Genomic DNA, 18,137 nt, shown 5'->3' on the forward strand with positions numbered 1-18,137 from the left:
TGTGTGTGTATATATATAGATATACACCTATAACACGTACATATATACACACACAAACATATATATACACACATACACACACGTACCTAGGATAATAGCACACCGACATAACATTAACTCTATACAAGTATTTGCCAAGAAAAAAAATAGGGCATTTCCTCCACCACTTATTCACAAGCTTATGGTTTGGTTTGTTGTTTGTTTTTTTTTTTTTTTAATCCTTGTGTCCCTGATAAAACAAAATGCATGGTTAAACCACAAAACTATATATTTTTTTTTCTCACTTCAAATTTTATGAAGGCATCAGGCACTTTTGATTACTGTTGGTGTGTACAAATATAGCAACATCTTTCTTTTCTTTTATATATATATATATATATATACTCTACTGTATCTTCTTTGCTCGGATAACTTATTTGTGGAAATCTTTGGTCCTTGAGTATATTCTGTTTGCCACAGCTGGTTTTCCTGCACTCTCACATTTTTAAAATGTGAGGCGTGCACACAGCTGGGAAATAAAATGGACTTCAGTCATCGTACGTGTTTCTGCTTTTCTAACTGTACCAATCCACTACTGTTCATTTGGAGCAAGCTGTTTCTGGGAAAGCGTTCTAGTCAAGCAAGCTATACATTCTACACGGTCAACCCATAGACGGCACTTGCTGCAAGCCCCAAATGCAGTAATTCCCAATATACATTTTTATTCAGCTTATCTCTGCTTTATGCATCTAACTTTTAATTCCTGAATATATATGTAAAGAATTGTTTTTTGTGATTTTTTTTTCTTTTTGTTGTTTTTTTTTTTATTTTATTTTGTGTTTTGTTTTGCTTCTTCCGTATTCTCCCTTTTTGCAGATCCCATTCTAGAGTAAGAATAAAAATAAAAGAAAATAAGGCTTTCCCACCTTCTCTATGCCAAAGCTATGGGAGCAGATATTGCCAACCCATATTGTCATCAAGCATTCCTCCCTCACTTACTTCAGGGGAAGCTGGTTGCTTTTAATGACAGGCCTCTTGTGCTCTGGGGTAGGATCCAATTATTTGGGGGGGTTCTTTCTCGATCGTGCTCCCGTTATTTATTAAGAAGAACCACAAGCTTTCCCCAAGCTTGAAAAAAAAACGGAGCAGATCATCATTGCACAAAACACCCCCCCCCCCCCCTCTCCAAGGGGTGCCTCGCCCCTTCCTACATCTCAGAAAACATTCTCCCCACCGGGTCTACTAATTGCGGTCCTTAATTACACGGCAGCCAAGTCGAGTACGTGTGCTGCTGGCAAGGGAACACTGTCTGAACCTGGGCGATATAGTAATTGCTGAAGTTGGCATCTGCTACGTAGGGGGCTGGCTGGTAATAGCAGGTGACATTGGCCACGTTGGGGATGATATTTTGCTCGGCCAGGACCCGGATGGCCAGCATGGTGATCAGATTCAGAGTCTGTCTCCTCTCATGCCCCATCAGGCACACCGTGCTCTCGTTCACCACGCCGTGAAGGGTCATGAGATAGTCATACTTGCGGTCCTCTAATCCCACAAAGTGGTTCTGCAAGTAGGACTCCAGCTTTCTCTGCTGTTCTCCAATGTCTGAGAAGTCAATGAAAAACCTGGAACACATGTATCTCTGCAGGGATTTAATCTCGGATTCGGAGGCAGCCCTAAAGCCCCTTACCAAAAGGTTGCAGTACTTCAGGAGACCCCCTCCTCTGATTTCTTCTGGGTTTCGGGTGGCGATTATCTTGTTGCAGAGGTGATCAAAGGCTTCCTGGAAATCCCCATAGACGCTCTCACCAATGATGGTGGGGTGAAAAGTTTCGGTCATGGGGTTCTCTGAGCACTCATAAAAAAGCAGCAGGGAGTCCAGCTTGATTTGAAAGGAATCGACACTGAATTCGAACTGCCGCCTCAGAGAGTCCACGAATTTCAGCTCCACGTTTTTGCCACTGTTGTTGGACAGGGAGATGAGACTCCATCGGTCTGAATCATTGCATACTTTTACCATTTTCTGCACGTAAGCCTCCTATAATTGGAAAGACAAAATGAGCAAATGAAGGCACAGATGCAAGGATTTGCCCCTTCGCTGCATTTGTTTGTGTGTGTCCCCCCACCCCACCTCCACCCCGTCCTAGCGTTTCACGACAGATCTCAAGGAGCCTGCGGATACAAACCAGGGAAGAAACTCTTAACGTGAGAGCCTGGAGTGCTGTCACTGCAAGGGGATGACAGGGGGAGGACGCTCTTGTGGGACTGTGTCATGCACGGGAAGCGTACGGCAACACCGCTTCCTTCCATCCCTTCTAAACACATCTCCGCATGAAGCCCGGGGCGCACACACGCCAAATATCCATGCACTCCCACCCAAAAGGTCACCGCTACCACCAGATACAAAATCTTTACTGGTTTCCACTTCTCTCTTCCCTCCCCACAAAAAACAAAAAACACAACACAACTTAGCAAGTGTTCAATCCCTTCACTCCTCTTTCACTGCAGGTTCCACAAACCCGCCCCATATTCCAAAAAAAAAAAAAAAAGAAACACAAAACACCCCAAAATAATATCCCTTTAAAAAAAAATAAATCTTAAGGGCGTTTGGCATCGAGCCTAATTTTCGGGAGCGACCTGTCTCCGGGAGGAGGGAATATTCCTCTCCGCTGGGGCACGCGGCACACCAGAAAGCCTGCCCTGCAGACGGGGTTTCCTTCTGGCAGGCGTTAAAGCCAGCTCAGCCCCCCACCACTTCCCAGGGTGCTCCCCCCCCCCGCCAGGGCCACCCTGGGAAGTGGGGTCGGGCGAGCTGAGCTGCCGCAGCGCCCAGATCCGCAGTGTCGCGTAAATCAACGCTCCCAGCAAATTAAAGCAGAGAGAGACAGGCTGGAAAGACTAATTAATTAATCTTGAGGAGCCCCGGCCAGGAGGCTTTACTGCAAACTCCTCCTCGGTTATAAGGCGCGGGGGTGTGTGTGTGTGTGTGTGTGTGTGTGTGTGAAGGGAGGGGATCACTCACGGTCCCTGTGGGGTGTGGGGGGGTACCCCGTCCCTCGGTGCACCCCACCATCCCCATAGGGGAAGGGTGGCCCTTTCCCAGCTCCGGTGGCCTGGGCGGCGAGGGGCAGCAGGTTTTACCTTGAGGGTGAGCGGCGTGATCTTCTCCTTGTTCACCCCCTCGGGTAAGAAATCCAAGAGGCAGTCCAAGACCACGTCCTTCACAGTCTGAAACTCGGCTTCCCCTTTGAGGTCGGCGCAGAAGATGAGGTCCAAGTCCTTGTAGCCCAGGCCGCTGTCCTGGTGGAGGACGTGGCTGGCGGCCGAGCCGTTGAGCCGCACGTCCCTCAGGGCGATGCCCTTCTCCTCCAGCCGGCTCCGCACCACCTTGACGATCTGGCGGGGCTGCATGGCCAGCGTGGGGAAGTTGCCGCGGCCGTGGATGGGGATGGTCTCGCTGAGGATGCGGTCCAGCCGCTGCACTTGCTCCCAGCTCAGCACGTTGCAGTGCGCGCTCTCGCAGCCCCCCGCGTAACTCCCGCCGGGGCCGCCGCCGGCTTTCTCATCGTCTGCCATGGTGCCCGGCCGTCGCCTCCCCCCAGGGCTGGACGGCACCGCTCCGGCTCCTCCTTGCCCCCCCGGGGCCCCTCTCCCTCCGCGCCTGGCAAAAAAAATATATATATATATATAAGAGGAGGAAAAACCAGGGGTGAGCAGCAGTGCGCACCCGCTCCGCGCCTCCCCCCCCCCCCCTCCCCTCCCGCAGCCGCCCGGCACCGCTCGACGGGGAAGAGAAAGGGGGGGCCACGGGACGGAGGGACACACACCTATGGATTAAATTAAAAATTCAAAAATAGGTGAAGGGGGGGGAAAAAAAAAAAAGCCCCCCCCTTCCCCCCCCCCCCTCCAAGGAGCCAGGCGGTGCTGCAGGGCAGGGGGAAGGCGGCCGACCTGCAGAGCCGCCGCCGCCGCCGCTCTCCGCGCCCCCGCCGGGGCAGAGGCCGCCCCGCCGCCGCCCGCCGCCCCGCTCGCTGCCGCCGCGGGCTGCCGCCGTCTCCGGAGCTTTCGTAGTTCTGCCCGGCAAAGGTCCCCAGTAGTTTTTATACGGGGTTTCTCCGCTCTTCCGGGGCTCCGAGTCACGGCGCCCGCGTCCCGCCCCCTCCATCTGCATGGCCGGCCTCGGCGGTGCCCCCGGACCGCCCACGCACCGCGCACCCACGGGCCGGCCCCACCGCACGGAACGGGACCGCTCCGCTCCGCCCCACCCCCCCCCCCACCCCCGCCTCCGCGCCGGCGGAGCGCCCAGCGGCCCCGCTGCAAAACCCGCGCAGCGCAGCCTTACCCCCCCCCCCCCGCCCAAACCGCGCGGTTTTGGCCGCTCGCCGAGGGGGCAGGCAACAAGTGTAACCTCCCCCCCCCCCCCCCCCCCCCTTCCTGCACCCGCGGGGGGCGCGGACACCACCACCCCCCGGCTCCTGCCGTGCCGAAGATGCGCGCCCGGAGGCACCCAGCTCCGCGCTGCCATTCATTCCTTTTTTTCTTGTCTTTTTTACCAACCGACCCCCCACCCCCCCCGACATTCCCGGTCATCCCAGGCCCAGCCAAACTTTATACCAGAGCGCCGGAATTTGGCAAAGGGCCCCCGCTCCGAGCAGATGCCGAGGATCCCGGACCGTGTGGTTTGGGCTGTTCGGCTCCTGACCGAGATTTTCAAAGCCGCCTGCGGCAGCGCAAGGGCCAGCGCGACCTGCCGGCCCGTCCCTCCTTCCCTGCCTCCCTCCTTCCCTGCCTCCCTCCTTCCTTGCCTCCCTCCTTCCCTGCCTCCCTCCTTCCCTGCCTCCCTCCTTTCCTACCTTCCCTCCTTCCCTGCCTCCCTCCTTCCCTGCCTCCCTCCTTTCCTACCTTCCCTCCTTCCCTGCCTCCCTCCTTCCCTGCCTCCCTCCTTTCCTACCTTCCCTCCTTCCCTGCCTCCCTCCTTCCCTGCCTCCCTCCTTTCCTACCTTCCCTCCTTCCCTGCCTCCCTCCTTCCTTGCCTCCCTCCTTCCCTGCCTCCCTCCTTCTCTGCCTCCCTCCTTTCCTACCTTCCCTTCTTCCCTGCCTTCCCTCATTCCCGAAGAGCACGAACTGTCCGGTGCCTTCCAAGGGAAGCTCCCCCCCCCCAAAAAAGTACAACTTCGGTAACTGCGGAGCGGGGAAAAAAAACCAAACCATATATAATGTATACATACTATATACATACTATATAAACATATATATATTATCCTCAATTACATTTTATTTATTTTAACATCACACTGGGTGGATCTGTTTGCTTTTCACCTGTTAAAAGTGCCAAATATAAATACAAATATTATTTAAACCAGACTTAAGCGCAGCCCCCCCTCCCCTCCCCGACCCCCGGACGCAGCAGCCCCCGCGGACCCCGGGACGGGCGGGCGGAGCGGGTAAAGCCCCCCCTCCCCCTATGCGCACCCCGCGCAGCGCTGCGCTGCAGAGGCGCTGGTTGCGCTGGGAGAACGAAAAGAGGGGGGGGGCGCGGGGGGGGGGGGGGGGGGGTAAGGACGACGGACGGCGTTGCGTCACCGCTCGCAGCTTTGTGACGCGCGGCAGGAGGGGCCAATGGGGGGCGCGCAGCGGCGTGACGCCCGGCCTCCCCAAGGCGGGGGGGGGTAGGGGGGGACCGTGTATGATGGAGCCCGAGGGGCCTTACCCCCCCCCCCCCCCCCCCCAATTTTAGCACACACACACCCACACACACACACCCCCTTACCCTCCGCCGTGGGAGGGGGCTGCGTGGGGGGGGACCCTGCGAGCTGGCAGGGTTCACCCCCCCACCCCCAAAAAGCCCGGGGGTCGCCCCCCGTCGGGGCTCAAGGCGCTGCGGACCGGGAAGCCCCCCCCTCCCGGTCCCGTCGGGGCTCAGGGCGGTGCAGAGGGGGAGCCCCCCGCGCCCCCCCCTTCCCTTCCAACCCCTTCCCAGTCTGCGCTGGTCGCAGCCGTGTGGCAAGGGCGCCCCCTGCCGGGCGCCGGGAGCACTCCTCGGGGGGGGGGGGGATGGGGGGCGGGCAGGAACACCGCGTTTGACAGTGGCGAGTGGATTTTTTTGGGGGGGAGAAGGGGGGGCTAAGCTTTAATTCGCCACCCAAATTGGCTATTACTTTACTATGGCGGTATAAGCCCGGGGCAGGGGCACGGGTTGTCCCCAGCTGCTCCGCGGGACAAGGAGCGGGGGGGTGGGGTGGGGTGAGTTCAGCCAGCTTATTCAGTATTGAAAAAATAATGAATTTTATTCATCCTGGCCTGCTGAAGGGAGCCCACGACCCGCTGCCGGGGGGGGGGGGGAGGACGCCTGGGGGGCTGGTTGCCTCTGCTCGGCACAGGGAGCCCCGAATCTCCACCTGGATGCGGGAGCAGCATCTCCTCAAACCGGCCACGCATCCCGTTCCAAGGGGACTGTGCCACCGGTACCCATCTCCCTGGGGGGCAGAGGTGGTGCCCGAGGCTCCCCGGGTGGTGGTCGAGACTGGGGGGGTCACGGGGGGTCTCGACAGTGGGGGGTCTGTCTGTCTGCCCTCGGTGCATATTTAGGAAATTTGGGGAGGTTAAAACACATCCAAGCTGAGAAACTCCCCATTCCCAGTCTGGCTTCACTCAGGGAACCACAGCACGTTATTTAATCTTTCAGAGGGAGTAACTACCTCCTTATTAATGAGCAAATTATCGATATCACTGCAGCTGGTAACTGATTTCTTGAACAAGGATGAAAATAGGAGCTGCCGGCTCATCCCATATTAAGCCAGACCATCCCCAAGAAATGGAGAAACCCCTGGCTAGAAGTGGCCAACATTTTGTTTAACTTGGGTTTCTCGGCACGTTGCCGTCAAATTTTAGCAGGGTTTCAAGTACTGCAGGATGTATTGCTGCGTTTACACCGGCCCGTCGGATTTAATTTGCCGTTTTATATGGATCTCGTTCCGTTTCCCCAGGAAGTGTGGGGTTTTTTTAACCTCTCTGAAGTTGTTATTTATTTGCAGACAGAAGAAGAAAAATAGGCAGAAGTTCCATCTGGAGAACGCTGAAGGTGGACAAAGTTCCCCCTTTCTCAGGGTAAGCACCTGCAAATCACCTCCCACTCACTTGAAAGAGGAGGGGAACTGGTTTCCAGTCAGAATCAGCACGTTTGCACTTTCCCAGTTCAGAAAGGTGCGCGGGATATTCGTCATCACGCTCTTTGTATAAATTCAGAGTTATTTCCATTGATGTGCAATTCGTTTCACTTCTCTTCCCCTACTTAATGGGCAGAGATAGAAGGTGCGTATTTTTTGATAAACTGTCCAAATTTAGGGGAAATAGAGCTTTATCAGCACAGCACTTTATTTAGGGTACATGCATACTCTAGATTTTTTCCTCTTCTGCCTTACCTGAATTTGAAGGCCTACGTTGCTTTAAATCGGTAGAAATCATTAAAGAATTATAGCAAGAAATGGAATTAGGGCGAACTACCTTGCGAGAAATTCAGAAATATTTGCACGAGTTACGGAGATCATTCTAATTATGACGGCTGCTGGGAATGCTGCTGCTGAGAAAAGGATTAATTCAGCTCACGAACACGCTCCGTCCCTTTAACGAATACATATTTTTGGAAGGAAAAAGGTGGGTTGTTTTTTTTTTTTTTTAACTCATCAATGTGAGCAGGAATTCTTCGACAGAATCTCGACCGTATTACTCACCCGGGTTGTTTGTACCTCCCAAGCAATTAAGAGGAACGCAAGATGTGCCACGTGAACCACGTCTTTCCGTAGGTTCGCGCACTATCGGTCAATTAGTCCCTTCACCTCGCCCATCCTCCCAGTCCTGCTCTAGAGATAACGAGGTTTAACAGCAATAAATGCGTTTCTCTATGCGTTTGTGTGCATTTGTCTAACGAAGCCCTCGGCGTGAGCTGTTCGTTCAGCTCGGCCGCACGGCAGAGAGTGCACTTTCTAGGTGAATTCTGCCGAATTTAAGAATTCTTAGTTTTTTCTTGACTGAACTACACGTACTTTGCCTGTAACGTCATTCTGCCTCCCTTCTGCCCATGACGTGGTGCCTGAAAAAGGAACGTGCTCTCTTTGGCAGAAAAAAAACCCAAAAAACTCTGACTTTTTGGCTGTGTCTATGCCAGGAGTTGGTGCCTGTTTGGTGCCCAGATGGAGCAAAACTTCCACTTTGTTTTTGTTTTTTTTTTTCCCAAGGGGAATCGAGTTTGTGTGCCACAGCTGCTCTGCCAACTCAGCCAACGGGTGGTACCTACGGATAATCAGGGGATTCACTTCGGAATCCAAAGCTGTTCAAAAGCTGGTGTTGGCTCAGCCTAGAGGTGTTTGTTTTGGTTAAAACCGTAACAAACATCGATACTGCTATCATCACGGGGTATTAAAAGCAGCAGCCTCCTGTCTGGGGTTGACTTGGCAGAAACAAAGACGACCGGGAAAGGCTTAGGAAGGCTAAAAAACTCCCTCAGAAGAAGTTTGGATGAAAGATACAGCACAATTTTGTCACAATTCTGTCGTGAAAAGTTTAATAATATCGTTCCTTCTCTTTTCTGTTTCTTTCTAATCCTTCTGTTAAGGGCAGTTATTCACAGCGCAGAGAGAAATGGCAGGTACCGTCATGATGGTTTTTCCTATCTCCTCCTCTTGACAACGTTAGAAAGGAAAATAGATGCTCGAGATAATAAAGAACTAATAGGTTTGGGCAAGATGGACACCAAAAGGCACCATTTCCAGGTGGCTGGATGTGCAGTGTATGGAGCGTGGACCAACAGGGGTCCCCTTGGTAGCCCTGGCTGCAATGGGAGCACTGGTGGCCACATGGGTACGGGCAGCCCCGTGTCCTCCCACCCCTGGCACAGCATCTCTGCTTAATAATCCCTCAGCAGGGCTGGCTCGGCCTGTCTTGCGCAGAGTCCGAGGACAAGTGAAACATTAAAGATGAGATCTTGACCTAATTTTTTTGTTCTCTGCCTGCTAGGGATGGAAAGACATCGGCTGGGCAGCAATCACCGGAAAACTTCTTTGTATTATTCGCCGTGCTGCTACACAATGATCTTGCTGGAAGCAGCAGCTTATAGGACTGAAGAATATTCCCAGCTCTTCTCCACCCAGATAGCACGGGAATGTGTCAGCTCATCTCCAGATAGAGATTTCTGGAGAATTCAGGCCCTTGTGGGGACAGTGGGGAGATGCCAAGGGGGCATCAGCCGACGGGACAGAAGTTGAGAGAACTCTGGGCTTGGATGGGAAATGCTGTGAGTTAAGGCAAAGTCATTCAGCAGATCCAAAGACAGCCCAACCCCACCTTTGCGTGCACAAAGCAGTGTTCTGATACCTTGATATTCTATAGTTCACACTGATTTATTTCCAAAATTTTATTTCCTTGCTTGACACTATGAAAAATCATTACATTTCCTGATGGAATAGTCTATACTAGGAATTAGTACTGGAATTAACATTGGCTGCTGGAGCAGTCAATACTAAGGTTCTTTGAATAAAACAAAGATCAGAGATGTCTAGAGAACGATCTTTCAAGGATAAATAAAAGGAATCTTTGTGCTTTCAAAGTACTACTGTTCTATTAGTTTTAAATTCCTTCTGCCAGTTTTTGCTGGAAAGATGTTTTACTCATCCTGAGAAAAATGTCAATGTTTGGACTAAATGCTGCGCTGTTTTGAAAAGGTACAGTTTAAAGTAGGCCAAATTATCAGAATTTTCTGATGACTCTGCCAGTAGTTTGGGGTTGGTTTTTTTTTTTTTTGCAATTCTGCTGAGAAAATGCGTGTTAAATGAAATAGTAGCATTCAACATGTGCGTCGCTGCAACAGCCACAGGCCAAGGCGAGAGATCGGGGCACCAAACAGTTCATCTATCAAAAGGCATATCCCTGCCTCATCTGGGGAGTTCATAGCCTAAATACACCAGTGAATCACAGAGTCACGGAATGATATGGGGTTGGAAGGGACCTCTGGAGATCATCCAGTCCAACCCCCTGCCAGAGAAGGGTCACCCAGAGCAGGTTGCACAGGAACGTGTCCAGGCGGGTTTGGAATGTCTCCAGAGAAGGAGACTCCACCACCTCTCTGGGCAGCCTCTTCCAAGGCTCTGCCACCATCACAGGAAAGAAGTTCCTCCTCATGTTTAGATGGAACTCTTATGTTCAAGTTTGTGCCCGTTCCCTCTTGTCCTGTCCCTGGGCACCACTGAAAAAAGACTGGCCCCATCCTCCTGACACCCACCCTTTAAGTATTTATAAGCCTTCATGAGATCCCCTGTATGGAATGGCAGTATCTTCGAGTAGATAAACCAATCAGCATTTGCTCCCAGAGGATGGGGATGTTAGGGTCAGCTCTTGAGCAGGATTTTTCAGAGCTAGGGCCGTAGTTGGAGGCAGGAGATGGCAGAGGCACCAGCAAGCATCTCCTCCAGGTGGACATCCCACCCTGTAATGTGTGGGACAGTGCAGTCCTGGCAAACTCCTCTTCTCTAGTTCACCCACATAAGAAATAGCTGTGCTCTCAGATTCAGTTGTGTTTTTTACACTCAGATGCGGTTGAGTTTTAACACATATTGGCCCATGGGATCTAAATGCAATTAAAATTAACTTTATAAGATCCCGGTATTCCTATTCATACGGCAGCCAAGAATAAGACTTTTTTTTTTTTTTTTTTTTTCTTGAAGAGGTCACATTTTTCACTGGTATAGAATCAAAGAATTGCCCAGGTTGGAAGGGACCTTTCAGATCATCTAGTCCAACCACTAAGATAACTCTGATAAAACCCATCACTAAGCACTATGTTTCTAAGCATTATGTCTACCCAGCTTTTAAATACCTCCAGGGATGGTGCCTCAACCACTTCCCTGGGCAGCCCATTCCAAGGCTTAATAACCCTTTCAGGGTAAAAATTTTTCCTAATATCCAATCTGAACCTCCCCTGGCCCAACTTGAGGCCATTGTCTCTTGTCCTATCACCTGTGACTTGGGAGAAGAGACCGACCCCCCCTGGCTACACCCTCCTTTCAGGGAGTCGTAGAGAGCCAGAAGGTCTCCCCTCAGCCTCCTTTTCTCCAGGCTGAACAACTCCAGATTCCTCAGCCTCTCCTCATGAGATTGCGCTCCAAAATGTACGTAGGAGAGTTTAAATCTTCAATCTTTCTACCCACATAGGAAAGACAAACCCCCAAACGTTTCATGACTCATGCATTCATGCAATCCCAGTTGCTTATGACCAATAGGATTTTATGCCAATTTTACTTTTCCATGTTTTGTTTATCCTACGATGCATTAAGCTCATGTGGGAATACTCCAGTGGATTTCAGCGTTCTGCCTGTTATTCGGGTGAGCTGGAGGAGCTCATCATTTCAGATTTAAACAAGCTGTCCTGCTTTTGGAACAGCAAACCGCAGTGTGAAAATACACAATATGAACTAGCAGAAATCGGGTTACCGTTCACTCAAACAGAATTGGTTTCATGGATTCAAAGCCGTAATTTAGTTTCATCTACTACAAAGCAAAAGCCATTTTACCAAGTGCTTTCACTATCAAGACTGCGACTCCTGATGGAGTCAGGGCACCTTTCAGTCTTGATTAAAGTTTATAAATGCTGGAAATTAACCGGATTACTATGGAAAAATTGTTCCATTATCTAATTACCCTCCCTGTTAAAAATGTGCACAATGTTCCCAGTCGGAGGGCATGTTTGCACAGAACGGGAGCATTTGCACTGAAATGACACGTATATTCCCGGGATGCGATTCTTAGCAACTATCAAAAAGTGAGATACACACATTCGCTGCTCCTCCGGATTAAAACTGCTTGTTGAAGTAACGTTTACAAATGTCTGGGCAGAGGCACAATGTAAATTCCTCAGCTGGCATCCCCCACAGCTTCGCATTTCACCCAAGACTACTGGGCTGCTGTGAAAGAAGGTTTCCCATCTCTAGCAGCTCCCAGGGAGGCAAAATGGGTTCGTTTACAGCTGCACATACATCAACAGCCAATACACAACCATTACACATACTAGAGTTGAATTTGGTCGTCTAGAGTTGTATAGATGCTCCGTGCCTTTGGCCTAGAGGCAAATAATCAGCGTGCCTTGAAGATGAAAGAACGAAACCCAACGTTTTAGGGCTGTGCAAATGGGGACACAGTCAAAACACTGTGCAGCAATGGACCAAAAGGATGGGAGAGCCCGATTCCAAGGAAGCAAAGAGCTGGAAGGTACCACAGTACATTTGTGCATATTAGGAGAGACAAATAGGGCTCCTGGTGGCCTCAGTATGCCCCCTATTTGAAAATCACGGTTTGTGTCGGATATCTTAGCAAGCGATACCTTTTCTGGTGCCCATGGGATGGCACCGTGCTGGGCCGTTGTGCACTGGTGAATCCTGGTGCTGCCACCTTGGCATTTCCAAAATTGCAAGAAGTCAACAGGGACCTGTTCTTAATCTTAGTCTGCTTTGTGTGTTTCTCAGTCTCCAGCCATACTGTCACCCAAAAACTAAGAGGTCACCCCTTTCATTTTTGTTTTTCCTTAATACTTTCTTTTTTTCCCCACCCGCTTTTTTCCCCACCAGCTTTTTTCTCCACCATTTCCAGCTGTCCCTGTGCTGACAACAGCAGCCGGAACAAGGACCTAGTTCGGAACGGTGCTGCTGTCACAAACAAGAATGCAGTGATGTACTTTGCCAAAACACCCACCCACAACACTCCTTTTTTTCTTTCACGGGTCTCCTTTTCCCGCATGGGAAACCCTGCTCCTCCCCACCCTGCGCTGCTTCGATACGCTAGATTCAAACAGCAAAATACTGTCAGAGCAGAGCGTTTAGTGGGAGCATGGAGAAAAAAAAAAAAGGAACTAGGCAATTTATCAGCTACGTTTCAAAGCAAAAGTAGGATACTTTGAAAAAAACCCACCTTTTTTATCCAAGTTAGAGAGGGGAAGCATGGCAGCAGTGCAAAAAAAGTGAGGCATTTTTTTCCCATGCCAGATTTTTCCTCTAGGAACACAAAAGCGATACAGATTGGTACCTGAAGAGGGTTGTTATCACATGTCTTCACCTCACTGCGAAGGGCAGGGAGCCACTTCTGATGAGAAGACTCCAATCAGTGCTGCCACTGCTCTGGCTGAGACCCATCAGGGTCCCAAATGGAGCCACCTGCATCAAGGGCCATCACCTCCCACAGCTGCGAGTTACCACCGGTCTCCGTGTGAGGCAAAGCAGGGACCCTAGGGCTCCAGCTCTTCCTGAGCGTCACCCCAGCATCCCCAGGGCTACTTATTGCTGGGAGGGATGGGAAGCTGCACGGCAGCTGCTGCAACCCAAGGTTTAGCTGAGAGAGGGCTACAAACTCTTGCTGCGCAGCGGGGAGAGTTGTTGCTTCCCTGAGGAGCAGTTGCTGGAGCATGGAAACCTTTACTGAGCTCTGCCACTGAGGCATCGGTCTCACCGCTTTTGAGTCATAGAGTCATAGAATGGTTCGGATTGGAAGGGACCTTAAAGATCAACAAGTTCCAGTCCCCCTGCCCTGGGCAGGGACACCTCCCACCAGACCAGGTTGCTCAAAACCCCATCCAGCCTGGCCTTGAACCCCTCCAGGGATGGGGCAGCCACAGCTTCCCTGGGCAACCTGTTCCAGTACCTCACCACCTTCACAGCAAAGAATTTCTTCCTGAGATCTAATCTAAATCTCCCCTCTTTCAGTTTAAAACAGTTCCCCCTCATCCTATGACTCCAATCCCTGATCAAGAGTCCCTCCCCATCTCTCCTGTAGCCCCTTTAGGAACTGGAAGGCTGCTATAAGGTCTCACCAGAGCCTTCCCTCTCTCTGAAGACCTCAGAAATCAGCAAGACCTAGGAGCCAGGAGCCTTTTCCTGACTGGGAAAGTGCCAGACCAGCTCCTGCTCCCAGCTCCTGCTGGGTTTGGAGCTCAGCTGCTGTCCTGCTTCTCAAGAGGCAGAAGCAGCCTCTTCTTCCGAGCAGCAGCTTCAGCTCCTCGGTCCTGCTGAGCTCAGCAGTAGCCCAGCTGAGCTCTGAACCGTAAGCTGGCTTTGTGCACGGATAAAAATAGTAAGGCGCAAATAACATTAACACTGAAATAAGGGCAACTGTCACATTTCTGTTCTTTTTTTTTTTTTTTCTTTATTACTGTGAAGCCCTCACAAGGAGCAAAGATGTGAAGTCCAAGTGCAAAAATGCTCTCTTAGGCACAGCACTGCATGGCCCTTTTAGCTCTCACTCATTCCTGGACAGGCTCCTTGGGCACACAAAGTTTCAGGTGGACTCTACTAAGGAATAAGGAGAAGACATCCCAGAGGGTAACCTCAGGCCACCGCCGGGATTGTAGGAAAGAGCTGAACTGGGAATGGAGCCCTTCCTTTCCAGCTCTGATGTTTAAATGTTCCCCATCACAGTGGAAATCTTCTAAGACAGCTCATCTGAGCCAAAATAGAGAATAGTTTGGGAGATTTCATCCTTTTGAAATACAGCCCTGAGCTCGCCTCCTACTCATACCCAAACCTAATCTTATCCTGAGCAACAGCCCCAGCTCACTCCCGCTCCGGATTTTGACACCATCTCCTCCTTGAGTTTTTCACCGACATCAGGGAATTCCATTGTGGTTGTATCACTGTGTATCTGAAAGTAAAAATGAATGTCACAGTCCTCACCTCATAAGGTGACCCGGTAAATGAAATCAGCAAATGGCACACTAATGCTATTAGTCCATTTCTTGTTCCTCTGCAGAGGACCAGTCTTGCTTTTTGAAATTAACCCCCAGAGGTTCTTATTTATCAGCATAACATTTGTTTCATTTGCCACTGAATTCCAAATAATGCTTTGCCCAGGAGACCTGTTGTCCTAATGCAGAGCTTCAAAGAAAAAATTATATTTCACATGCCAAACGCTGCTAGCATTCCTATTAGAAGAACAGAGGAAGGATTTTGGCTCTAGATACACAGAATTTTACGAGGAGGCAATCTGTGCTTTCACGCAGAAGTCTCCACAAACGGTGCTGGATTATTCCTTGAGCTGAGTGCACAGAAGACCTCTGTTCAAGAGGGTTGATTTCCCACCAGCCTCTTCCCAACAATCCCAGGATATCCTTCTGGTAGGACCCCCGTGTCTCTGGCCAGTCCACTACTGAGACAGCTTCTTATGACAAAGCTTCCCATGCCAGGCATTGCTCCACCAGCCATCCAACATGGTATTTCACCAAGGCAAGGAACGAGAGGTACATTACCCCTTTTTTTGCTGATCACATCACACTGTGTGCCCACTCCCGGCAGGTAATAAATACATTTCTATCCTTCCAGGATGGTAAGTTTCCACTGCATAATTCACGGCACTTTATCGCTCTGAAAAATTGCACCTTGATTGCTGTTAAGTAGCACATGCCCAATAAATGTGGTTTTTTTTTTTTTTTATGCATCCTTCCAGCATCTGTCTTAGATTACGTCATCTGTGTACGTAAACCATTAACATTTTAAAAGCAGCTGATCCCCTGCAGGCAAAGTGACTTTGTTTTCCTATTAATTGAAGTGTACAGCTTTTCATCACTCGCTGCCTTCCTCAGCTTTCAGTCTCACAGAAGCTTAGCGTTTTATCATGAACCACACTCACCCTGGATGTGCCCAGAGACCAAACGAGCCCCGGCCCTGCGAAGAGGCGGGGGCACAGGCACCCCCCATCGCATCCCCATCGACCTCACGGCAAGTCAAACAGAAAGCCCAGAGCAAGGTGGCAAGGCGGGCAAGCAGGCAGGCAGAGGAATCACAGAGTCACAGAATCACATGGGGTTGGAAAGGACCTCTGGAAATCATGTAGTCCAACCCCCTGCCAGAGCAGGGTCACCCAGAGCAGGTCCCACAGGAACGTGTCCAGGCGGGTTTGGAATGTCTCCAGAGAAGGAGACTCCACCACCTCTCTGGGCAGCCTCTTCCAGGGCTCTGCCACCCTCACAGGAAAGAAGTTCCTCCTCATGTTTAGATGGAACTTCTTATGTTCCAGTTTGTGCCCGTTCCCTCTTGTCCTGTCACGGGACACCACTGAAAAAAGACTGGCCCCATCCTCCTGACACCCACCCTTTAAGTATTTATAGGCGTTGATCAGATCCCCCCTCAGTCTTCTCTTCTCCGGTCTAAAAAGCCTTGAGTCCCTCAGCCTTTCCTCATCAGAGAGATGTTCTAGTCCAAGCCCTGAGGCTCAGGAGAGCGGGCTGACAAAGAGACGGGTCACAAGGAACAGAGGAAACCCAGATCTAATTGGGGGGAGGAAAATGCCAAGGCCGTTTCTGCTTTGACGGTGGCTGTGATGGCTCCGCCAGCTCTCGTCTCTGGCTGCTTCCTCCTCCATTTTCTCTCCCGTGGGCGACGTGCCGGGGACAGGGAGGGAAGTGCCAGGAGGCTTCTCGCAGCGCTTCCAGCAGCTACTTCTACTTTGCTTACGTGCTCAGATGTACTAAAAAGCATGGGATTATCACATGCCCTTCAAAACGCCACACCTGGCGAAGGCACAAAAGCGGGGGTGAGCAAAACTGCCCCCTGCTACCGGCGGCGGGGAAGGAGCGGGTCAAAAAATAGCCTGGAAATGACTTCGCCATTTTGCCTCTAATAAACCGTAATCCCGAGCTGATTTGTTTTTAAGGAGTTCTGGCCTTGCTCCAAAGGGCTGCATTTTCCAGAGATGAGCTATCCATTTCCTCTGGTCTTTTTAACATGGCTGCGGCTGAACTTTTAAGCCAGATCATCCCAATTTACCAGGCATGAGATTATTGCCGATGTGCAAAAGGAGGCAGAGAATTAAAAATAACCGTGCCCGGTGGATGCCGAGCCAGTTGGTTTAAGGCTTCCTTAGAGGTTTTACGTGTCATTCGCAAGTACTTGAGCTCCGGAATAGGCCGTTCAGTAAGTCCTGTGCTGCGGGGAGCTGCGCAGGAGGGATGGGACTCCTTTGCTTTTCACAGGTCAGCGTAGGATATAGAAGCATGAAAAAAACACCCGGGAGCTCGTTTTAGAACTGAATAGGCTGGTGCTTTAACTGCACGTGATGAAAGCCAGCAGTGCACTTGGATATACTTAGCCAGGCTTAGGTGGAGATGATCGTATTGAGCACGTGCTGGGCTGTATCCTGCGCCCAACGCCTGCTCCACAGCCCTTCACAAACTGACTGAATCCAGCCACGCGGCAAAGATGGAGGGGGAATTTCAAAACAATCTAATTTCCCATTGGTTTGCTCGTTTTTGCAAATTGCATTTTTTTAAACGTGAGCATTTCTTTGGCTAAGGAATTAATTAAGAAAGGAGAGATCTTTAGTCAGCCAGCCAAGAGGAAGAAAGCAAAGTTCCAGGGTAAACAAAATGGAGCATGTTCTTCCTTCCAAAACTTATCATTTTCAACACAAAGCCAATTTTTTTTCTCAAACTATTTCTTACTTTTTCCAGAACACATAGGATTCTCTCCTTCTATCGCTGGGCAAATGCAATATATTTAAGTGCAGTTCATAATCCTTCTGTACCTACTAATGAAGAAGACGTTCGCAGCCCTTGGACACAGACCAGACAAACTCCAGTTGAGGCTGTTCATGTGTCCTACGCCCCTCTTATTCATCGTCTCTTTTTCTTGTGTATGTTTTTTTATTCCTGCATAAAGAAATGGGGCTTTCTGTGGTCTTTCAATGCAAATTTACTGCAGAAGGAGGTTTGCCTCTCGTATCTCTGGTGCTATTGAAAAGAGGCACTTTAATTTTGGACACTTTAGAATGCATTATCAATTCATCACGGCGCATGTGTAATTTAATGTAGTATTTTGCATTCAGATATCGGTAGCTTTTCTTCACGTAAAAAAAATGTCAGCCTGCTGCCAGCCCAGTTAAAGAGCTCTTCATTACCTTTTGTTTTTAATTATATCTACCTGAGGCCTGGGCCTGGCATGTGCTTGGAGTCGGTGGTCACTCTCTAGCAGGCAGTGGTCCTTTTGAGGGGAAATAAGGGATATTTGGCTGCTAGAAATCTTTTTTTGGTGGAGCTGGTGTGCTAACTCAGTCCTTCTTACTTAATTGCCTCTTTCGTTATTCTTGCTAGCATATGTCTTTTGGTGGCTGAGATGCCCGAAGGGTTCAAGCTAAAC

At 50.4% G+C, this 18,137-nt stretch overlaps 1 protein-coding gene across 1 annotated transcript; it reads right to left on the bottom strand.

The window, feature by feature from the left end:
* Positions 1-827: 827 nt before the first annotated feature.
* TENT5A (terminal nucleotidyltransferase 5A) lies at positions 828-3,561 on the bottom strand. The gene is made up of 2 exons (XM_074150592.1): positions 3,118-3,561; positions 828-2,014 (listed from the first exon to the last, which is right to left on the bottom strand). The coding sequence occupies exons 1-2, from the start codon at positions 3,550-3,552 to the stop codon at positions 1,235-1,237; spliced, it is 1,215 nt and encodes a 404-aa protein (XP_074006693.1). The 5' UTR covers positions 3,553-3,561; the 3' UTR covers positions 828-1,234.
* Positions 3,562-18,137: the final 14,576 nt, after the last annotated feature.

Source organism: Numenius arquata, chromosome 7, assembly GCF_964106895.1.
Source record: "Numenius arquata chromosome 7, bNumArq3.hap1.1, whole genome shotgun sequence".
Taxonomy (NCBI): domain Eukaryota; kingdom Metazoa; phylum Chordata; class Aves; order Charadriiformes; family Scolopacidae; genus Numenius; species Numenius arquata.